General features: G+C 42.3%; 1 protein-coding gene across 1 annotated transcript in view; it reads left to right on the forward strand.

Annotated features, from left to right (window-relative positions):
• Positions 1-14457, forward strand: part of LOC141476619 (DDB1- and CUL4-associated factor 12-like) — a 29706-nt gene extending 15249 nt beyond the window's left edge. Inside the window, exons 5-9 of the mRNA XM_074165389.1 lie at positions 1672-1865; positions 2992-3057; positions 3777-3939; positions 12990-13174; positions 13916-14457. Coding sequence (XP_074021490.1) covers positions 1672-1865; positions 2992-3057; positions 3777-3939; positions 12990-13174; positions 13916-14074 — 767 coding nt within the window. The 3' untranslated portion in view covers positions 14075-14457. The remainder of the gene's footprint in view (positions 1-1671; positions 1866-2991; positions 3058-3776; positions 3940-12989; positions 13175-13915) is intronic.
• Positions 14458-14761: the final 304 nt, after the last annotated feature.

The following is a 14761-nucleotide window of genomic DNA, read 5'->3' on the forward strand; positions in this document are numbered from 1 at the left end:
CTGCTGTGCAGCACTTAATAGGTCTTAGGGAAGCACCTTTATCAAGGCATTTGAAACCACTTGGAACTACTTTGCCTATTTAAACCATTCTTGGTCATAGTACAGTGCTTTGCTTTGTTTCATTTGTAGGGCCCTAGTTTAGATATTTTTTTTTTTTTTTTTCTAATGTTAGAGGGAATACTATTGTCTTTACGGTAGGTGTTGCCATGAGAGGGTGTCTAAACACAGTGAGTTCAAGGGAAGGGTTCCACACAAGAAGAAGAATTTTAAGAGGGGTGTTGTTATCAGTTAATAACTTGTAAATGCAGCAGAGCAGTATCAGTTTCCTGAAATCCTATGAAAGACTGATTAATGAAAACTCAGTTTGTTTTATCAAGATATCAGTAAAGTCGTGTGTGTGCGTGTATCTATATGCACACATATTATGGCAGTTAATATAGAAGGCTGTAATAAAAAAGGTCAGTAACTGACTTTTCAGTAAGTAGTTGGATAATCAGTGTAGCTTAATAAAATATTACTTAACTTGGATAAAGTCAGCAATACTAATATGCTGTTGCATTAATATAGTAGTTTACTGTCTTTTGGTGCCAACAGGGTATAGTATTCCATACAGGGACGTGTCAAACTGTGGGTGACAGAAAATCATAAGTCTCCTAAAAATCAAATGCTCGAAATGTTAGTTCAGTAATTTTTTTTATTTTTTTCAAAAACCAAAAAGCTAATCCTCGAGTTTGATTTTTGAATTTAATATAGAAGTTGGTCCTTGCAACTCTCCAACCCAAATATCTGGGTCAATTTTTATTTATTTTTTTTAAAGTTATGTTGTGTAGGGAAGAAATTGAGGTATATGTCAGAGCTGACTTAGATGGAAGTGAGTTGCCTAAACACCAGAAGGGGTGGGTATAGGACCTTGGATTAAGTCTGTGTTTATCTATGAACCAAAGACATTCAGCTTTCTTCATCCAGTGTTGTTACTTTTATTGATTCATATTTTGGATTAATATCTTCAAATTCAGTAGAAAAATAAAATGAGTTTTTGCTTGTTTGACTTCAGTTCCTGTGTTACATTCTTTAAACAAGAGGTTGCATGGGTTTAAAAAAATAATTTAAAAATAGATTTGATACAAATTGTGGTTTGAAAGCTGTTTCTGTTCAGTTCACAAATGTGTGTGTACATATCCGTAAGCATACTGGCAGAAATCAAATGATCCAAGACTGGTATAAACCCAACTGAGTTTCTTAGAGGGTTTTTTTTATTGGCTTAACAGACTGTGTCAGTCTCAGCCTTGGTAAGCCAGGCTGAACACGTAGGCTATTCAGTTGCCTCCAAGTTTGTTCTGTGTGTGAATCTCTAATGGTGACTGTTATACAGGATTGTGGTTTTTTGATTCATCCTAATCAGTTTGAAAACAGATGAGGTGATCTAGCTGCTTGGAAACCATGTAGACAAAACAGTTGACAATGAGTTCACAATGTTATGAACTTTACAGCTCCATAAAATCATAATTTTGTTAATAAAAATTAATATATAGGCAACAATAGTGTGTTCAGTTAGTAATAGTATAATTTCTTTCAATTTAATCTATTAGACCTTATTGTTTATTGCAGTTCCTTTTTTAAAAAAATGGGAATTATTTATATGTGAAATGCTGTTATGGATTATTTATTCAGGTTCCCGGGATGGTTCAATGGGTCTCTGGGAAGTCACAGAGGATGTGTTGTCCAAAAGTGATACCAGACATAATCTCTCTCAAGTTCCTGTCTATGCCCACATAACACACAGGGCTCTGAAGGATATCCCCAAGGAGAACACCAATCCTGACAACTGCAAAGTCCGAGCATTGGCTTTCAACAATAAGAACAAGGTCAGTAAGATAAGCAAGACAGTTGAGAAGTCTTAAAACTGTCCATATGTATTAGAAAAAGAAGTAATCTAAAAAATACCAGAGGAGCAACCTGATATCTTTTTTTTTTTTTTTTTTTTTTTTCCCCTGATCCTTTGGCATCTTTCTCATAGGAGATGGTCATCTTTATCTGCGATGTCTGCTTCTGTCCCAAGTGCTTGGAGAAGTCCGGGGGGGGATGAAATCATATGTTTTCAGAAGGAACAGTTTTCCTGGGGGGTTGATTTTTAGACTTGCACACTAAGGGGGGCAGACAGGGAATGTTTATAAAAAGCAGATAAAGCACCAAAATGCTTCTTGCAGCTTGAATCCCACTCTTGAGTGCTCTTGCTGCTTTTCTTCACCTTTTGTGAAGAGTAGCTAACATTTAATCAGTTGCTGTTTTGATGATTGAATTGTTACTGGATTGCTCAGCAAGTGAGGTGACCAACACACAGGGCAGGCACCAGTGCTTGCGTTGGTGTTTGACAAACAGTAAATGTTAACTTCCCCCATGCTGATCTCTTGTTACTACTAGAGATGAATTTTACTGGGGCAAGTGGGAGTAGCAATTCACCCCCCACTAATTTTCTTTCTGCCCTTAAAGAACAGAGAGGGTCTGAAGCAAAGGTGGGTGTGCTATCAAGCATAGTGCTCTTGCGGGCTTTATTTTTCACTGTAGCTGTTAATTACTCCTCTGTGATGGAGACTTAATGTAGCTTTTTCAGTAGAGTATTGCCTGGAAAGCAATGTTTACTTCAGGGTCAGAATCAGTGTGGGAGCTGCTGTAGAGAATTGCCAACCCCAGATTGTACTGTCTAAGAATTCATTGTTTGTCTAACAAAATCTATACTTTTGATAGTTATTTTGGGTTATTTGCTGTTTTATTAATTTTTATTCTACCTGGCATACTTGTGCTATATCGTGTTCTATCATGATCGGTATAAAATGAAAATTGATCTTGATAAGTATGTACAGGATTATGAATGAGTTCAATCTGGAGTATGCAGCCTACCTAGTAGAGAATATGAGTTTGTAAGGACATCTATAATAAAGAATCTAACTCTTTGTTTGTTTGTTTGTTTGTTTTTTCCCCTCTTTTAAATAGGAACTGGGAGCTGTGTCCCTAGATGGGTATTTTCATCTTTGGAAAGCAGAGCACACACTATCAAAGGTGCTTTTCTGTTCATTGGTGTAAAATTTCAAAAATTGCCCAGCAGTTAAGGCTGTTCACTATTCTTTATCTCCTTTAAATGCTTGAAGAAAGAGAAGCAGTGTTTGTAAAACACTTAAAAGCTTTATGTAAAATGAAACGTTCAAAAAATTAGAACTTGGGGAGAGGAACTTCCCACTCCCATTATTTTGGAGGGTGGGAGCACTCTTAACTTTATGCCAGTTCTGGGTGAGCTGAAATGAACTGTTCCATAGAGTATGATGGATACTTGATTAGCGGTGTTCGTAAAGGAAGTTATGCTTATTTAAGTATAATTGCAGATCAAACCCAGAAATGTCTATGCTAGCGCATGAGGTAAACTTTTTAGCTCATACAGAGCTGATGTCTGTGTATACCTGCTGAAGAAATAACAGCAGCTTAGAAAGATGTAAAACAATTTACCAAAATGTCCATTGTTCTTTGCATAATACTTGGCTTCAGCCTTTATCATCTCAGCTTGCTTCAGATAACGCATCCAATCTCCTTCAGGTTTTCTTTTTCTCTGGGTCAGGTTGTTGCTTTTCTTTTAAAGGTCTGTTGTTGTGATGAACTTTTTTTTTTTTAGCTGCATTTTGTGGTTTTTTTTAATGCAGCTTCCTTGAACATAGCTTACAGAATAGTTCTATTAACGTTTTGCTCTTTTCTCATAATGCGTTGATTTGTCTTTCCTCCATTTCCAGTTACTTTCCACAAAGTTGCCATACTGCAGGGAGAATGTGTGTTTGGCTTATGGTCAGGAGTGGTCAGTGTATGCAGTAGGATCACAGGCACATGTCTCCTTTCTGGATCCCAGGCAGCCTTCTCACAACGTTAAATCCATCTGTTCCAAAGAACGAGGCAGTGGTAAGAAACTTGTCAAAGGGTGCTTCAAATGGTTTGCTTGAAGAAGTAGCTATTAAGACAGCAGTAAGATAAGCTTTTAATAAATAGGAAGGGTTTTTCATGTGATAGACTAAATCATTAATAGTACATGCAGGTTTTGCTTTTATGACAGTATTCCTTGAGCGACCAACAAACCAAACTTAAAAGCAACTCTGAAATCTAATGATAGATAACACTAGTGCTTTTATGATCAACTAAATTGTACACCATCCAAATATTGTTGAACTTTTAAGTGTGCATTTTACTTCTACTTATTTTTTATGGTGTCTTATTTAGGTTTACTTCATCTCAAAGTAAATCCAGTCTTTGTACCACTATTAATACTGTCTATTCTTGTGTTTTTTTTCTGGGAACAGGAAAAAAAGCATGTTGTCTGCTCTGTGTTATCATATTGAGAGTCTGTGCTGTGAGTGAATGCTTGCTTTGTAACTTTAAAGCTGTGAGTGAGACTCTTAATTTTCAATGTGTATTTATTTCCTTTAAATATACAAAAGCTCACTCTCTAAAAAAAATAAATAAAATTTACAGATTTGAGTGCTGTTTTCCTTTTCTGATGTGGATGCAGTACGTCCAGTTGAACCTTACACCAGGGCCAAGCATGAGGGCTTGCAGGGTGGATGGTCCTATAAGCTTCTTCCCATACCCTTTATTTTCAAGCATGAGAAGGCACTGATCTGTGACGTCCATTTTAAACCATATTAATCCCAGACTAATAAGTTGCAGTCGTTATTTAACTTGGCTCTAGGCATCCATCTCTTCATTGGGCAAGTTATCAAAAAGAGAAAGCATGTAGGCAAGGGTTAGGAAAGTCTTATTTATGTGGTTACTGGAGTTTGAACAGTACTGTCTAGATAAATGTCAGGGTCTGCTTTCAGATACAGGAGAAGTTTCTATAATATGAGAAAAGGTGCTTCACCAGCTCATGTTGTCACCTGAATACCTTACCAGCAACAGCCCTTGTCCTGACCCACTGTCAGTGAGGGCTCTGTGGAGATCCTGGCACTGTCACCTTTCAGTATCATAGGGAAGAAATACCAAGACACTGGAGTGTGGTGCCCAGTGGTGACTGGTGGCTGAAAGCTTCTGCCTTGAGTATGTGATCATCCCTGCTGGGGGGGATGATCTATGTGTAGGTAGTATTTCTGGGGCACTAGTTCATGCCTGGAGAAAGCCTTTCTTCAATGCTGTTTTCTGTTCTGCACAGTAGGCAGACTTTTTTTTTTTTTTTTTTTTTTTGCTTGGTGGTAGAGGCATTTAAGTACTATTAATTCCCAAGATAATGAGTACTTCAATTTTCTCTTGATCTCACTGGGACTTGGAGCAGTGTAGCACCTCTAGAAAGTAGGCTGTTTATTGATTTGCAGGCTAAAATCTGGGTTGACTTTTAAGTGCTTTGAATCACAGAATGATATGGGGTTGGAAGGGACCTCTGGAGATCATCTAGTCCAAACCCCCCTGCCAAAGCAGGTCCACCTAGAGCAGGTTGCACAGGAACTTGTCCAGGCAGGTTTTGAACGTCTCCAGAGACGGAGACTCCACCTCCCTGGGCAGCCTGTTCCAGTGCTCTGCCACCCTCAAAGTAAAGAAGTTCCTCCTCATGTTTAGGTGGAACTTTGATTCGGAGAATGAATGGTTAAAGGTCGTTAGTGTAGATTTAGTACAGCTTGGCAAAGAACAGAGCTCGGAGCCCAGGAGCCCAGCATTCCAAGATAAGGAACTGGCCTTGTGTATAAGACAGCAGGAACAGCCTGCATGCTAAGGAGGAACCCAATTGTCTGGGTAAAGTGTCCATCTGGTCGGGACCAGTTCCGCGGTTTGGGGTCCAGCCAGCCCAGCATTCTAAGCCAAAGGTAAAAGTACATGGTGAAGAAGACTATGAGCCTTCCTCCAGAAGACCCTGGCGACAGTATGCATGCGGCAAGGGGAGGAGACTTATGATAATGAGTTCCTAGAAATAATTAGAATAGTAATGCCTTTTCTTAGCATTAATTATAATAACCCAGCCCACATTAATGAATATGTATGCTTTTTATCATAAATAGATGCTTGTTTTACGAGCCAGTGTGCAAGTTAGGAGGAGAAATCCCCCTTGCACCCGGCGCCGCAATAAACATACCTGCTTTATAACTCTCTGCGAGTTGTAGGGTTTGTTTCCGCGCATCAATTTGGCACCCCAGATGGGACCCTCTCTGTCCGGCTGCGGGACCTGCTGAGGACGGGACTCCTCTGGGCACCCCTGAGATTTCTCGGGAGGACTCCCCCACTCATTCAGATCACCGCGGGGACAGACAAGGACCATCTATTGCAGACCAGGTATGTTTAGGGTTTTCTTAAGGGGGACCTGTAAATCGTGAGGAGACGTCCTACGTGTGGTAAAGAGTCAGTGTACTCGCCCCGGGGTATGCTCAAGCTTGGGCTAACGGTTGGGTTATGCTTGTGTGGGATCCCTCGGTTTTGGTTTTTGTGTTAGTGTGTGGAATTGTAATACTGTTGGTTACTTGTTGTATTTGTCATAAGGTACCACTACCGTGTTATTGTCTAATATAAGGTGGAAATTATTGTATGAGTGAAATGAGTGATTGAGACGCGGCACTGCTGCGGAGTGAGTGGAGTTCTGATCCGCGGTTCCGTGTTCTCCGCGAGGAGAGCAGCCGGAGACGAACGAAGCGTATGACAGACTGTAAAGAAACATTGTGTGAACCAAATATTGAGAATATTGAGTGGCAGTGTCTTGGACATTCGGATAACGTTTGTGGTCCTATTTTTATCTTAAAGTGCTTTGCTTGTAATACGGAGGTTTGGGTAGATCAGGAGGACGATTTTTGGTGTCCACAGTGTGGTAGCTGGACTGAGTGGGAAAAGATTGAGCGGGCGGGAGAGTTGAAACAAGTAATCTGTGGAGACATAGCCTACCCCTGGAGATAAAGGTAGTGACAGGGATATAGCTGTACCATTTCCCGGGAGGGAAACAGGAATAACACCCAGGTGACACACGGAGATCAGGGTCACCTTTTAACCAAGGGGGTAGGGAGGACATAAAATGGGCAATAATCAAGGAGGCGAGATACTGAAAAAGAGTCCCCTAGGGTGTATTTTAGCACACTGGAAGGAGATCGGGGGCTCACCGGGTGGCAGCATGGACAAGAAAACCTTAAGAAAAACTTAATTGTAATCAATGGTGGCCCCTTTACAAGTTAGATGATCAGGAGAAATGGCCCTTTAACGGGACCCTTAATTACAATACTATATTACAATTAATGCTATTCCTTAGAAGGGAAGGAAAGTGGGATGAAGTCACATATGCGGACATGTTTTTCACCCTTCGGAACCACCCCAAATATCAGCAGGACTGTGGACTAGTGGCTCCACAAGACCCAATAGTGTAATAAGAAAGAAGGAAAAGGAAAGTTGAAGAGATGTTGCAGCAAGTGATATCCGGAGAGAGTTGAGGCTGGCAGAAAGCAGAGAAGCGTGGAGAGTGTTAAGACGGAAGGAAAGATAAGTGAGAGTCAGTAGCGGCGCTACAAGAGAGTAAAGGATTTGGAGATATGAGACCTAAAAGGCCTCTGAGAAGGGAAGGATACAGGTCCAGGCAAAGGGGGACTGATGGGGACCTGGGGAATCTACCCTAGCGGATCCACTGGTTACTCTAAGGCTAGGGAAAAAGCAACAAGAAATAGAATTTTTGGTAGATACAGGAGCAACGTTCTCAGTCTTGAATCAAGCCCTGACCCCTATTGATACTGATTTTGTAACAGTAAAGGGAGCCACTGGCCAGAGTGAAAAGGCATATTTTCTCAAACCTCTTAGGTTCAAATTGGGAAAACAATTGGGGATACACAAATTCTTATATATGCCAAGCTCCCCGAAACCCCTGCTAGGGCGAGATTTACTAGAACAATTGGGAGCAGAAATTAAATTCAAAAAAGGAAAAATTGAACTTCGGATAAGAGAAGATCAACTAATTGAAGTACTAAGTTTGGCCCTGATAGGAACTCCCATTACTCCAGGAGTGCCTGAGGAGATTAGAGACCAAATTTATCCGGGGGTATGGGCCTCGGGAGTGCCGGGGAGAGCAAAAAGTGCTTCCCCAATAGTGATAAAACCCAAACAAGGAGCACGACCGGTGAGAGTCAAACAGTATCCCCTCAGGATAGAGGATAGGAAGGGGATCTGACAAACTATAGACCAGTTTATCGAGTATGGGCTGCTGAAAGAATGTGAATCAGAGTATAACACTCCAATATTACCTGTCAAAAAGCCGGATGGCAGCTATCGCATAGTACAGGATCTCAGGGCTATCAACAAAATTGTTGAGGATTTACATCGGGTAGTAGCAAATCCATACACTCTCCTAACTAAATTGGTACCTGAATTGGCATGGTTTATCGTCTTGGACCTAAAGGATGCCTTTTTCTGCTTGCCTCTGAGCCCAGAGAGCCAACTTTTATTTGCATTCGAATGGGAAAACCCAGAATCTGGAAGGAAAACACAGCTTACATGGACTGTGCTAACACAGGGCTTTAAAAATAGCCCAACACGTTTTGGAAATCAGCTAGCCAAAGACTTAGAACAGTGGAAATGCCCGCCTGGGACAGGAGTGGTATTGCAGTATGTGGACGATATATTACTTGCCACTGACACCAGTATATTAACACTTATATTCAAGTTTGTGCCCATGTCCTCTTGTCCTGTCCCTGGGCACCACTGAAAAAAGACTGGCCCCTTCGTCTTGACACCCACCCTTTAAGTATTTATAGGCATTGATCAGATCCCCCCTCAGTCTTGTCTTCTCTAGACTAAAAAGACCCAAGTCTCTCAGCCTCTCCTTGTAAGGGAGATGCTCCAGGCCCCTAATCATCTTTGTAGCCTTCTGCTGCACCCTCTCCAGCAGTTGCCTGTCCTTCTTGAACTGGGGAGCCCAGAACTGGACACAGTACTCCAGATGCAGCCTCACCAGGGCAGAGTAGAGGGGCAGGATAACCTCCCTCGACCTGCTGGCCACACTCTTCCTGATGTACCCCAGGATGCCATTGGCCTTCTTGGCCACAAGGGCACATTGCTGGTTCATGGTCATCCTATTGTCCACCAGGACTCCTAGGTCTTTTTCCTCAGAGGTGCTCTCCAGCAGGTCGGCCCCCAACCTGTACTGGTGCATGGGGTTATTCCTCCCCAGGTGCAGCACCCTACACTTGCCCTTGTTGAATTTCATCAGGTTCCTCTCTGCCCAACTCTCCAGCCTGTCCAGGTCTCGCTGTATGGCAGCACAGCCTTCTGGTGTGTCAGCCACCCCTCCCAGTTTTGTATTGTCAGCAAACTTGCTGAGGGTACATTCCATCCCCTCATGCAGGTCATTGATGAATATATTGAAGAGGACTGGACCCAGTACTGAACCCTGGGGGACTCCACTTGTTACAGACCTCTAACTACATTCTGTGCTCCTAATAACAACCCTCTGAGCTCTGTCTTTCAGCCAGTTTTCAATCCACCTCACTGTCCACTCATCTAACCCACACTTCCTAATCTTACCTATGAGGCTGCTGTGGGAGACTGTGTCAAAAGCCTTGCTGAAGTCAAGGTAGACAACATCCACCGCCCTCCCCTCATCTATCCATCCAGTCATGCCATCATAGAAGGCTATCAGGTTAGTCAGACATGACTCCCCCTTGGTGAATCTGTGTTGACTCCTTCTGATAGCTTTCTTTTCCTCCAGATGCTTTGAGATGACGCCCAGAACGAGTCGTTCCATCATCTTTCCAGGGATGGAGGTGAGGCTGACCAGCCTGTAGTTTCCTGGGTCCTCCTTGCCTTTTTTTTTTTTTTTTTTTTGTTACCTGAATGTGCTTTCAGCTTCCAAATGCACCTGCTGAATGTGGTAAGTCCGCATTAACTTCAGATCATTAATGTATACAAAAGCAGGTCAGAGTAAGGTTGTCACTTAAGGCTGGAACTGGGGCTGGTTTTTACCTAGTGTAACCCTGTCTGCTCTACATAAGAAGGTAACTAATGCTTTTTAGTGCATCTTGTAATTTTTGCTTTTCTTAGCGGCTGTACAGGGAAGTGCAGGCCTTGGACTCTAGTTCTTGATCTGCGAGAGCGACTGCCTTCTGCTTGGCTGGCATGCAGTGCGATGTCATGTGCCCTTGACATTATATCCTGAAGGCAGCAATGTTAACATAGTGGACAGAGCTTGTGCAGCACAGACTCTGTCTACTCTGTATAGGACATGCTACCACGTCTTCATTTCCTTCTGGGATATGTAGAGCCTCCCTGCCTCTCAGGTGTAAGACTCATTTTGCTGACCCAAATAGTCCAGGTCCATAGGCTATCACATTGGTTAAATATGATTTCCCTTTGGTGAATCCATGCTGACCGCTCCCGATGATCTTATTTTCTTCCACATGCTTAGAGATGCTGTCCAGGATGAGCTGTTCCATCACCTTTCCAGGAATGGAGGGGTGGCTGACTGGCCTGTAGTTTCCCGGGACCTCCTTCTTGCCTTTTCTGAAGACTGGAGTGACATTAGCTTTCCTCCAGTCCTCAGGCACCTCTCCTGTTCTCCATGACTTTTCAAAGATGACAGAGAGTGGCTTCGCAATAACATCTGCCAGTTCCCTCAGCACTCACGGGTGCATCCCATCAGGGCCCATGGATTTGTGGGTGTCAAGTTTGCTTAAACGATCTCTAACCTGATCCTCTGCAATGGAGGGAGAGTCATCCTTACTCCAGGCTCTCTCTCCTACCTCCAGGTTCTGAGGTTCCGGAGTGCCAGCCTTAGCAGTAAAGACTGAAGCAAAGAAGGCATTCAGTAGCTCAGCCTTCTCTGCATCCTCCATCACCAGGGCACCCACCTCATTCAGCAGCAGACCCATGTTTTCCCTAGTCTTCCTTTTCCTACTGATGTACTTGAAGCCCTTCTTACTGTCCTTGACATCCCTTGCACGGTTTAATTTCAAGTTCTTCCAGAAGCTCCCTGCTCATCCATGCAGGTTTCCTGCCTCCTTTGCCTGATTTCTTGCTCCTAGGGATGCACTGATCTTGAGCTTGGAGGAAGTGGTGCCTAAATATTAACCAGCTCTCTTGCACGCGCACACACACGTGCACACCCTTCCTTCTAGAGCCTTAGCCCATGGGATTCCTCCAAGTAGGTCTTTGAAGAGGCCAAAGTCAGCTCTCCTGAAGTCCAGGGTTGTAATTCTACTTTTTGCCCTGCTTCTTCCACGCAGGATCCTGAACACCACCATCTCATGGTCACTGAAGCCAAAGCTACCCCTGATCTTCGCATCCCCAACCAGACCTTCTTTGTTTGTCAGCAAAAGGTCCAGCAGAGCACCTCTCCTTGTTGGTTCCTCCACCACCTGTGTCAAGAATTTATCATCAATGCTCTGCAGAAACCTCCTGGACTGTGTGTGCCAGGCTGTGTTGTCTTTCCAGCAAATGTCAAGGGTGCTTGAAGTCCCCCATGAGAACCAGGGCCTGTGATCGTGAGGCTATTTCCAACTGTCTGTAGAAGGCCTCATCGACTTCCTCTTCCTGATCTGGTGGTCTGTAATAAACACCCACAACAGTGTTTCCCATATTAGCCTGCCCCTTAATTCTTACCTATAAGCTTTCAACATGTTCTTCATCCATCCCTAGGCAGAGCTCGCTACATTCCAGTTGCTCTCTCACATAGAGAGCAACTTCACCACCATGCCCCGCTGGCCTGTTTTTCCTAAAAAGTACGTAGCCATCCATGACAGCATTCCAGTCATGTGAGCTATCCCACCATGTCTCTAATTGCAATGAGATCATGGCCCTGCGACTGCACACAGATCTCTCAGTACGTTACAAGTTTTGTGACATTCAGTCCCACCTGGTATGGTGACAGCAGTTGGCATGTGGATGTAGCTGGCGTAACTCATTTTTCACCTCCTGTTTGAATGATTGTTTAGGCTGTAATTCATTGGTACTTTAAAGGGGGCTTAAAAAGCCCTAGAGTTTATAACCTGGTGTCATGTTGTGCAAGTAAGGAAAAGCATAGATGTCGTGGGGTTTAATCTGTGTAGAAGAGTTGTTTGGGGTAGAGTGCTTACACAGAACAAACCTTTTGCACAATAAAGATGAGATGACAGGACACTTTGCAAATTCCTAGGTATAGAAACTTCCCAAGACTCTTTCCAAGGGATCCTTGTTTAGCTGAGGCTTCAGCTTTAGATTTTTGTGAAAAAAAAAAAAAAAAGTACTCCTTTTACTCCATCTAATGGCATAACTGAATTGTGTTAGAATGTTTTGTTTGCACTGGAAACTTCTTGTAGCTTCCCATGTGATGGTGTAACATGGTGGTGCTTGGGTTGTAGGATTCTTAGTCTGTTTTTATTGCTTGGTGAAGTGCTAAAAGTGCCAGCTACAAAGAATAAGGTGTGCTTGTGTGACAATATTTGAGCAGGGATAGCTTCAAAATTATTTAAGAGCCTGACCTATCTCTGCAGCAAAGTGACTAGTGATTATTATGGTTATGCTTGCTTATAGCTAGCTTGTTGATCAGCAAAATGCACTTGGTGGCAGCTGAGACAGTAATTTTTCTTACAGTCACTTATCACAACTTGGCAGGTAGTTAGATACAGTGTGAGCTCATGGAGGAAATAAATGTTTTCCTCTGTCTGCTGCTATGTACTTGCTCATGGTGTGTTCACTTAGAGGCTTGTAGCAGACAGAACAAAGCTGTTCTTGATCCTAAATGGCTTATGATCTTTGCTTATCTGGCAGAGCTGGGGCCTGCTGAGAATGCCCCATCAGTGTAGCTGATATCCTCAGAGGAGAAGGGAAGTAGTATGTGTAACTGAAGCTGCTGTTTCAATAGTATCAATGGGATTCATCAGCATTGCTCCATAGTGGGGAAACTTATGTGTTGTGGAGAATACTAGTAGGTAGTTCCTCTTAAAGAAATTATTAGACATCAAGCAGCAGCACTGCAGAGCCAAAGCATCCATCTTCCTTACTGCGTTGTATGTCCCTTCTCTGTTTGACAGGTATTCGGTCGGTGAGCTTCTATGAACATATCATCACAGTGGGAACAGGGCAAGGTTCCTTATTGTTTTATGATATCAGAGCCCAGAGGTTCCTGGATGAAAAGCCCCCATGTGCCTACTATGGACAGAAGCAGAAATTAGGAGGCAGTGAGATTTTGAAGTTGACTACTGGGAAAGGCTGGCTGGTGAGTAGCTGTAGGAGACCCTTTAAACAGGAGTGCCATAGGGCTTGAACTGGTTCTTTTTGTAGTAATGGGAGCTATTGTATGAAATGCGACCTAGTAAAACAGTGATCATATAACTGATAACTGTAACCATGAAAAGCAAGAAGTGCTGCAGAATTGCTTTCTACAAAAGCTTTATGAAAGGGTATTGAATGCTTGGTTGCTTGAGCGTAAGGCATGCTGACTACTTTCCTTATGCATTGATTCATAAATGAATTAGATCTTATATCTTTGTACTTTTAAATGTAATCTAACTTCTAGTTTTCAGAACTTCAAATGCAAAATACATTATCTTCTTTTAAAAATGTGGTACTCAAAATAAGAGCGATTTGATTTAATTTAATTGTGTGCAATTTTAAAACTGGCTTCCTGGGGTAATGTCATGGCAGGCACTTGAGTTCCATTTCCTGTATGTTACCATAAAGCAGTTAATGGCTTTGTCTAACTTCTATTATCTTTTGTATCATTGTGGTGTAACTTTAAAAACTAATGAAGCTTGATATCTTCCCCCACTCCCCCCAGCAATGTTTGGCCCGAATGTGCTTTGGGACAACTCTGGTATTTTCAAGTTGATCTCTGAAGCTTCAGGGAGCATTAACAGAAAAGATCCCTTTTTAGGCTCCGGAAGCTACCTTTTGCTTTTGCAAAACAAGGTTTTGGGTTGGTTTGGCAACAATAACAATCTAAACTTTCCTTTAACAGAATCATGATGAAACCTGGAGGAATTATTTTTCTGACATAAATTTCTTCCCAAATGCTGTTTATACCCACTGCTATGACTCATCTGGAATGAAGCTCTTTGTGGCAGGAGGCCCTCTTCCATCAGGACTTCATGGGAATTATGCTGGTCTCTGGAGCTAATGATAACTCTTTGTAAATGCTGATCTTCACACAGATTCCCACTTTTCCCTTTTTTTAACAACAAAATTGTGTGATGCCATTGATTTCTGATTTAAATGCAAGTTATTTTTAGAATTTTTTTTTATTTAATCTTCTTGATCCTTTATATGAAGGGGTTTTGAAATAGTTTGTTTTTTTTTTTTTTTAATTGTATTTACTCCAAATGACTCTTCTCCCACATTTAGGCTATCTTGGCCATGTGCTCCCTCCCTTACTTTGCTGTGAGGTAGGATTCCTTTCTTATAGAGTGGTTGCTTCTGGGCTTTCCATGAAAGTCTAGGGGCTGCATGTCTGCAGATATATTGTATCAGTTATGTTACCTGGAGTGAGGACTACTTGTAATTAAAAAATATTAAAAATACTTATGAGATAAGCTGTTACTTTTATCTGCAGGGCCTGGCCTGGGTTGATCTTATTTTTAAAAGTACAAGTCTAATGACACTGTTTAGAAGAATGTGGTAATTTTAAGCTGTACTCATTGGAGCCCAGGGATGGATTCCCTAGGGGTATTGCCCATCAAGCCCAAACTGCAGGAGTTGTCAAAAGTTTGAATTGTAGTTTTCAGCAGTGCCAGGAGCAAAAATTGATCTTCTTTTCCTTCTCTGCCTGTCCCAGGTATCAGGTTGCACAACTGGAGTTTGCGTAGGT

The sequence above is a fragment of the Numenius arquata genome, chromosome W (assembly GCF_964106895.1).
Source record: "Numenius arquata chromosome W, bNumArq3.hap1.1, whole genome shotgun sequence".
Classification (NCBI taxonomy): Eukaryota; Metazoa; Chordata; class Aves; order Charadriiformes; family Scolopacidae; genus Numenius; species Numenius arquata.